This window comes from Lolium perenne, chromosome 6, assembly GCF_019359855.2.
Source record: "Lolium perenne isolate Kyuss_39 chromosome 6, Kyuss_2.0, whole genome shotgun sequence".
Taxonomy (NCBI): domain Eukaryota; kingdom Viridiplantae; phylum Streptophyta; class Magnoliopsida; order Poales; family Poaceae; genus Lolium; species Lolium perenne.
Window position 1 is genome coordinate 31,959,631 of NC_067249.2, and position 8,845 is coordinate 31,968,475.

Genomic DNA, 8,845 nt, shown 5'->3' on the forward strand with positions numbered 1-8,845 from the left:
AGTATGATATGGAAGGGCAACATGTCCATGTCCATTTGTTGGAATGTGAACCAACTTTCTCAGAAAAAGAACATAGTAATATGCAGAAAACAGTTTTAGTAGTTTGATAAGAAGAAACAGTATATTCTTTTTGGTACGAGCAGTTTCTATTTGGAGACTGGCGATCTTATCAGCAAGGGCTACAATCCCAACAGTAGTCGGTCAAATGAACACACTGTCTTCAGATTTGCCTAATCCTCTGTCTCTCATTAACTCTAGGCAAGTATCAATTCTCTTCCGGTCATCCCTACTAGTTTCAACTGCTAAAAACTACATATATATCCAAAAGAAAACCTAATCTGAGGAGCATTTCCCCTCACAGCTATAAGCTGGCACATCTACAGTTTCTAGTGGCAACTCTACGTGAATGCACCTCAAAATCAGGTCATTCGAATTGGTCAAAGGGGCCGATGGAAGGGTTTCCAGAGTTCTGGTCATAACGAGGCTTCCAAGCGTTCCCACCTTCTGAGCTGCTGCAAGCCTGGTTGGGAAGGACATTGCTCCCCAAATCACCATCCAAGCTCATCTTTTGCACTTCTTGAGGGGACAGGATCCTAATGCACTTCACACAATTCACAAACTCTCTGCATCATCCACATAAAAAGGAATCAGGGAAACTATCAATAGAATCTTTCATTTATGTGAATATTGATGTTAATATCCTATATACACTAAAGCCACTAACACAAACTTGTACATGTGGAAAGATGACACTGATGCAAACACATTGTTTTCCAGTTTTTCTCTTCACATGTGTATGTTTCCATTATATCAGCATCCTGGATTAACCCTATTTGAGTTTCCTATCTAAACATCTCTATATTTGCCCTTTTGAGAAACTGTACTTGCTTGGATACTATTTGAGACCTGGAAGTTCAGAAATTCATGTAAGCACGGGTAGAAAGACAGATCTACTTACTCCCATGGGTCATCGCCAAGAAGTAGAACATCGTCCTCATGATCTGTGTAGACTAGCTTCCAACCTATTCTCTGGCGGTCTTCAAGTTGCCCCTCTATACCAAACATCCGGGCCAAAGCTTGATTCAGTTCTCCATATCCGGAGAACCTACCGATGTCAATAGACCGGCCTACAGCTCCACGTTTGTACACCTGCAAGACATAGATTAAGCTAAGATACAAAAGGGGGAACTCATATAACAGATAAAGCATATTCTCAAGAGACTGGCGCCATATTAAGCATGGCCATACAAGGCTCCAATTTCCAAATGTCTTGCCTTCAATAGCTTTTAATACTATATGTGCATATATGTGACCATCTCATTCACAATACATACAACTGATAGATCAATACTGTGTGGTGCATATTCCAAATTTTTGTCCTAACTTATGGACTACGGTGCACCTTCGGTCAGAAGTGCCCCTTATTTTCCAGTAACACCTTGCACTTAAATATTTGGTAGTACAGGAACCACAAAACATATACTGCTTGAAAATCGTACTGTTGACACTCCATAAGATAAATATGTAACAGAAAAGTATAAACCTTAGTGAATGTACGCATCCTTTGGGGTGGTGGGGCAGGGGGCCAAGAACTTCTGTTTAATAAGGCACCATCATTGATTGCAGAGTCGATGGAATTGAATGCCATATCTGACTGACCAAATGACTGTGAAACCATGGAGGTCGACATCTCTTGACGGGCTTCCTTTGGCATTCGGTAGTTGTTTTCGTCATCAGTTGAGAAATGATTCCGATACTTCACAGAATCTAGTGCATTTTCCAACAAGCCTTCTGTTTCCATCGGGAAGCCTAATGGGCTATCATTGTTCATCCCAAACATGCCACTGCTACTTGGATCCACACCTTGAATTTCTACGTCAGGAAGTTCATCTTTGAACATCTGGTGCTGATTGAAGTTAGACGTGGCGAAACCTTGATGCAGAAGTCCATCTGTTTGTGAAGGCCATAAAGAAGTTGCTGATGAAGCTGTTTCCAGGTTGTCAGTTGGCAGCGCATTGCTCATAAAATTTTGAAGACCAGACACAACATTTGGTAATTTTGAGGTGATCACACTTGGCTTAACACTATTATTCAACTTTGACAATTCCTTGGTCGTTACTGGAGTTGCTGTTGCAGCTTCAATGGAGGTCAGAATCGACATCTGAGCAGTTGACTGTGACACCTTATCTGAGTTGATCTTGCAATGCTCGTTCCTGCCAATGGTTGGCTGCACAAGATGATTGCCATTAGCTGTGGAAGGGGATGTTGAGCAAGAAGGTATTTCATCTGTAAGTGCAGATCGTGCAGCACTTGGAACTATCATAGTATTTCCAGTTTTTGATATCAGACTGGTCGATGAGATTTGCGGAAAGGCAGCTTCTGGTACATATGTAGATGCAACTTGTTTCTGTAAAGGCTTCTCCTGGTTCTCTTGCTGCATGGGAGGGGGCAGTTCTGTTGTCTGCAATGAAGAAGTTCTGCAGTCCTGTTGAGGCATCACTTGTTGCTGGGCAAGTGGATGCAAATTCGGCAACTGCTGTTGCATGTCTACAAGAAAATTCTGCTGCTCTTGCATTAGTGGTAATCGTGAGAGTGTAACTGTGGGTTGTGACATCAATGACTGTTGTTGTAGTTTCTGTAACAGCTGCAAGTGGAGTTCCTGATCAGATAATTGTGTTTGCTGACTTGCCAGATTAACTAGCTGCCCAGGCAACTTATTTAGCTGCTGCTGCTGCTGTAACTGTTGCTGAAGGAAAAGCTTTTGCTGCTGCAGTTGCAAACTATGGTCTTGTAGTTGATGAGACTGAGACAGCTGTTGGCCACTGGCCCCTTGCTGGTTTTGAGCTGGAGACGGTGATTGTTGTTTTTGTTGTTGTTGTGGCTGCTGCTGCATCTGATTCTGGAGAATTACTTGAGCCTGGACAATATTAGTTTGAGCCTGGCTCAGGGGGATCACTTGGTTACTGGACTGCTGTTGTCTCTGCTGTTCTTGCTTCTGCTCTTGGTGATTCCTGATGGCACCAAGTTGATTCAACGGAAGTGATGTGTTGCACAAATCATTGATAGGTTTCATTTGCTGATGAAGCTTGGGAGGATTAAACTGTATGTTGTTCTGTTGAAGGAGATGGTTCTGCATATATAACTGCCTTGCAATATCGGCAGCGCCAATATTTTGCAGCGCAGGGTTACTTGCAGATCGCAGGTACTCGGACTGCATGGCCGTGCTAGCCAATGAGGAGCTCTGCTGCCGGTTCATGTTCATCCACTGAACCAAGCTCAGGCCAGGCATTGTAGCAGTCTGGGTTTGAGCATCCTTTATGCACACATCTTCACCAAGCCAAGGCATTGCTCTCTTCAAAAGATTTTCCATCTCAAATGACTCGTCATCTGTTGATTCCAGTTTAAAAGAGTATGAAGCATGAAAATCATCAGAAATCCTAAATTAAGCATATATCATTTTCGAATTTTAAGAACTGTAACATCGATTGTGACTGACACATTTTAGTTCAATCCATTGTTAGCAAGACAACGACTAGATTAGCTTAGCTCTTGCCTCTTTGGTGCAGTTCTGATCTCTGTGTCCAATGGCATGTTAAGGTATGCAGTCAAGTTAGTGTATGGCACATACAACTATGGTGAAGTTCATATGCATAGACTAACAATGCTCAATAAAAAAAAAGTATCAGAAGCAGTCAATCTCCATTCAACCAAAGTAGGCTATACACATCACATTGCAGTAAAGATCTTCATTCCCACACATGTAGTTATCATAGTAACTTGAAGAAATTCACTGTGTATTTACTATACTAAACATGACGTACTCACGTACTCACGTACCTAATTGTCTAGGGCGCTTCACACCAAAAAATGGCTGGGGGCATATGAAAAAAGGAGCAGCAAGTGGTTCAATCTCCCAGATTGAAACTCTGTTCCTCCTTTCACCTGCTGCCGACTCGTCCCACCCAACCTATCATAGAGAATCAAATCAGTGAATCGGAAACCAAAATGGACAAAGAGTAACACGGTGCAAGGGCATTAATTTGGACGGTGTTCGTGAATCCAACCTGTAAGCTGCGCCACTGGGAATTTTTCCATCTCACTGGGTCTAGATCACTTATTCCTGTAATCGTACCCATGTACCTGAAAATATTAGATAATTTAGTTAGCTAATTTGCTACTGGTGACATACCAATGAATAGAAACGTTTATGTTTGAAATTGGAAAATAGAATGCATGAATTGTCAGCAAACTTGGAACTTGAAAGATAAGAGTTTGTACGGGCAATTTGGCATACCGTCTTGTTCCCAACTCTTCGGTCTCGCACATCATGCGAAAGCGCATTCCTAAAGAGATCTGATTACTATACATTGCCTTCTGGTATTTGGCGAATGGGATAACAAATTCAGTAGGACTGGCCCTGAAAGTCCATAGTTGAAAACATAATTTTAGCTGCTAGTACTGAATTGACATAAAATCTACTAGGTAGATGTTGAAACCAAACCATAGATTTAGAGACTTACCTAGGATTGTAAAATATGGTAAATGGGCTGGTGTTGGCAGAGGCATGTGCAGCTGCAGCAAGGACCCCAATGTGCATACTGTCGCTTGAAAGTACCGAAGACGATATGTTTGTGGGTTGTCGGTTAGCACGCCTGATTCCCAGTAGAAGTTGATGTTTTTCATCCCTGGAAGGTCAAAAGGAACTGTGGCATTTACTTTTCCAACTCTCTCTGCAGTTGAAGTTTGAGATTCTAGGAACAACGGGATAACTTTTACAAAGTGGAGGAAGCATGAGAATTTACCTAACAAATATGACAGAATCACCAGCAAATAGCTTCTTGCCACTCACAAAGAGGCTCCAACCAGTTGTAAGTAAATGTCTTTTGGGCTGGCCTGATTTATTACAAAGCGCGATAGTATTAGCAAAACTCTTAGGCTCCGTTTGGTAGCGAAGTATATTTGAAGTATTTATGAAATACTGCAGTTTCTAAAAATACTATGGTTTCAAATACTTTGTGGTGTTTGGCTAGAGCATAAAACTGCAGTTTCAATACTTCAGTATTCTCCAAAACAAAGTATTTTCACAGTATTAGAAAAGGAGATCTGGACCACTTTTTTCCAAAACTGAGAAACGCTAGAAAAAAAAGTTCCTCCAATCTGGTCGAAGCATTATTTTCTATTTGTATTTAGCCTAAAAAGCGGTTAAGGGGAGGGTGAAACAACAGTTCCCAAACACCTTGCATTTTTTGCTAAAACTGAGGAATACTACAGTATCATGAAACTGCAGTATTTCATGCCCTAGCACTAAAATACTTCAGTTTTGAAATACTGTGGTTTAGAAAATATGAAGCTCCCAAACGGAGCCTTATTTTACTCAATGTACTTTCAGCACAAGAGAGCTCTACTCAATGTACAACATCTTCCATACCTCGAAATATATGACGGAATGTCCACACATTGTCATGTATATCTCTGGCTTGGATTTCTTGACACGGAGGTTGCAAAGAGAAGTCCTATAGCACAAAGTACCGAAATCAAAATGGTGCGTTAAAAAATGGTGAACGATTTTTATTGCGGAGAAAAACTTGGAAACCTGATGGCTGCTTACCAGGGCAGGGAATATCTTCTCTGCGGCACGGCGAGGCACGGAGAAGCCTCCATGTGTGCTTGTGTCACTTGCGGTGAGCGTCTTACAGAAGAACTCCATTTGTGGCCTAGCTTGCCTTAGTGCAAGCTCCGACAGCTGCAATGCCTCTTTTGCATACTAATAAACACAAAGCAAGACAGGGATTAGGGTATTGGACCATACAGAGAAATTTTGCGAAAGCTGCCAATTTTTTGATGCTTACTGTATTTACAGGCTGAAGAGTCATCTGTGCATATACCTCATCAGTATCTGGGTCTGCCTGAAGAATTAAGAGAGACAATATTTCAGAAATTGTGATCACAAGCGCACTATGTCAGGAAATATGGAGGACGAGCTGTAGATTACTTGCAAAGTAACACTGTGTAGAAGACATATCAACTTTGAAGGAAGATTGGGGTAGCTTGGTACGTGTGCTTCCACATCCTTTTGCATAGAAGCTGCAACCTGAATCAGAACACATACTAAGTCCAAGAAAAGTTTCTCTTTTTGAAGAGATAAGGAAATGTTATTATTAAAGAAAGATGCAATGCACCATTTTCATCCATATAAAACAATAGCTTTTAAATTTATGAAGCAGTAGATAGAAAAATTGAGGCGGTTGGTGTTTTCCAAAATAGACCGAGCTGCTTTCTGTACATGTACGCTGTCAGGGTACTCATCATACATTGCTAACTTTGCATTGAAAAATAAGAATTATTTCATGGACTGATTAAGGAAGTACAAGCATTCAAACATGCTCCCCTTTATATGCCAACTTTCTGTAGTTTTCCTTAAAATATGAAGTGAACAGTATTCTGCAATCCAGAAAGTGCTAAGTTCATGAGTGAACTCCTTTTAGATAAACTCTGCATAAGTACAGTGACAAAGTGTTCCTCCCGCACATCATCATGGGCAACACAACCAGCCCCACATGCACCAAAAAAAAACTACAGTAATACTTTTATTTCTAGCGATTTTTAGATTTTTGGATTAAGAAATGATCCTTTCAGAATCAACTAAGAACACCACAGCACATTATTTGATAATCTTCTCAGAGGAGAGCTGTTTCAGTGCAAAATCCGTGGAAGGTGTAACAGAAATCAGGACCATAAATGCAAAAAATACAAAGCTATAGATGTTTGTCGCATACCAAACTTGATAACAAGAAAACAGTACAACACACAACAAACCAAAAACCAACAGAAAGAAAGGAAGGAAGTAGGCCCAAAGCTCCCAACCACCTTGGCAATAACCCAGGATTACTGGCTTTGAGAAAACAACTAGCAAGCAAGTACAATCTAATCACAAGTACAGAACTATATAAAATGCAATATGTCCATGATAGCAACTTTTAGTGCTTGGAAGAGCATGCTAAGAACCCTCTTGAACTCCCATGGTAGATCAACCCAAAGATTAATTAAAAAACCAAACTTTTACTCTAATTTTTTTGATATAGCCAGGAATCAATCTTTAGTATCCCAAAAGACGGGAGAAGACTGTTGTTGAAGAAGAGAACCATGACTACATGAGGAGCATACACACTGTAGAAATGGCACTCTATGATGAACACTCACCTGCTCGCTGTGGCCCTGGGGGAAGTAGACGACGAGGCTGCCCACCGGCGGCAGCGACACTAGCGGGCCCGCGCAGGCGTGCCAGAGCTCCCCGTTGATCGCCGGCGCCTTCCGCTCCCCTGCGCCCACCCACCGCCGCGTGAGCGACCGAACGCCGGAAAAGGGTTCTAGCTGTCGTTCCGCCGGCGACGGACGGGGACCGGAAATGCGCGGAAGCATGAAAGAAGTACCTTCGCACGGGATGGCGGCGGCGGAGCTCGCCGGCGACTGCGCCATGGCTGCTTCTTCACGCGGAAGCTATGGCTTCAGTCGCCTCCGCGCATGACGGAGGGGCGCGCGCGGCGCCGGGACCTGGTCACCTGCTGGCCGTGCCGGGTTCTTGCACAACGCTGCCGTCCCGTCGCCAGTGGCGGCGGCGCTAGCTATGAACGAGCTGCGGTCTCTGCGGCTTGGCGGGCGGCGGCGCCTCTGTCCCGACAAGCTTGACGAGAAGCAGCACGAAGTCCAATGACCCTAGAGAGAGAGAGGAGCTAGAGAGAGAGAGGGAGGAGAGGGGTGGGAGTTGTGAGCTGAGCTCTCTGGGCTTTCTTGGCTTGCTGTCGCTGGTTGGTGCGTCGTGTGTGCTGCTGCCTGTCGGGAGTTAAAAACCAGACGCTTCTGCGCGACCTCCCTCTCTCTCCTGCTCCTGGATTCGGAGGTGAGAGAAAGCGCAGTGGACCTCCGACCTCGCTCAGCTTGCGTCTTTCCGGGAGCCATTTCGTCCTTTTCTAGCGTTTAACAAATTGTTTCTTTTTTCTGTCGAAAAATAAATTATTCCTCTTTTTAAAAATAAAATAATACTTCCTCGAATTTCAGGAAGAAAACCACTTCCAATTGTTGCAGGACATGTGCTTTGAGATACAAGCTATAGCTAGTATAAGGCGAATGAAGGTTTTGTTATATTCTTGTCAGTTTTGGAAACATTGTTGTAAGTTTTTGGTACATCTTTTGTGAAATCTAGTTCAAGAGGCACATCACCTCCACTAACCTTCGGTGAAACTTTTTTTTGAAGCATTCAAGTGTAAATTACAGTTAGAATATGATTTTTGAAGGGGTTTCAGTAAAACTTACATGTTCACTGAACTTGCTCTTTTGCTAAGAAACTCTGTCCCAGTCAACCGGCCAAACATCTGGCTAGTCCTGCTAAACAAGCCACCTTGGACGTCATCCCATGCATAGACGGCTCCTTAAAATAATACTGGAGCTACTGACAGCTACGACTAATTATCTGTTTACTCCTGTCTAAGCTAGAAAGAACAAGCTAGCAGGATATACTAACGCCCCCACATGGAATTTTCAGGGATATTCACTCCCCGTGCATAACCCAAGAAAGGAGGGGGGAGGAGCACCGAAGTCTTCGACTCAAGGTTTTTATACACACTGGTCGATGGCACTACGACTAAATTATCCATGCAGCCGGTAGGCCTCTACTGTAAGTAACCTAATAATTATACTAACCCTGCACCAAAAACATACATAACACACCTTATTCTTCCTCTTTCTGAAAGGGGAGGCATGGTTGATAGATTAGTGCTCACTCGAAACATAGTGCACATTATTAGTTTTGTATCATGAAGTCAAATTACTCAGGACAGTTTGATCAAGT

At 42.8% G+C, this 8,845-nt stretch overlaps 1 protein-coding gene across 1 annotated transcript; it reads right to left on the reverse strand.

Annotated features, from left to right (window-relative positions):
- Positions 1-81: 81 nt before the first annotated feature.
- Positions 82-7,864, reverse strand: LOC127308394 (auxin response factor 5). Its single transcript, XM_051339201.2, has 14 exons — positions 7,431-7,864; positions 7,201-7,319; positions 5,993-6,091; positions 5,850-5,906; positions 5,609-5,764; positions 5,429-5,513; positions 4,803-4,893; positions 4,521-4,685; positions 4,295-4,417; positions 4,065-4,140; positions 3,838-3,967; positions 1,544-3,387; positions 959-1,149; positions 82-623 (listed from the first exon to the last, which is right to left on the reverse strand). The coding sequence occupies exons 1-14, from the start codon at positions 7,474-7,476 to the stop codon at positions 425-427; spliced, it is 3,381 nt and encodes a 1,126-aa protein (XP_051195161.1). The 5' UTR covers positions 7,477-7,864; the 3' UTR covers positions 82-424.
- Positions 7,865-8,845: the final 981 nt, after the last annotated feature.

Bases quoted from the DNA above. Each gene is read 5' to 3' on its own strand.
- LOC127308394 (XM_051339201.2), bottom strand. From the start codon at position 7,476: ATGGCGCAGTCGCCGGCGAGCTCCGCCGCCGCCATCCCGTGCGAAG. The intron at 5,514-5,608 runs GTAAGCAGCCAT...TTTGTGCTATAG, and splicing joins AGAAGATATTCCCTGCCCTG to GACTTCTCTTTGCAACCTCC. The intron at 4,141-4,294 runs GTATGCCAAATT...TAATATTTTCAG, and splicing joins GAAGAGTTGGGAACAAGACG to GTACATGGGTACGATTACAG.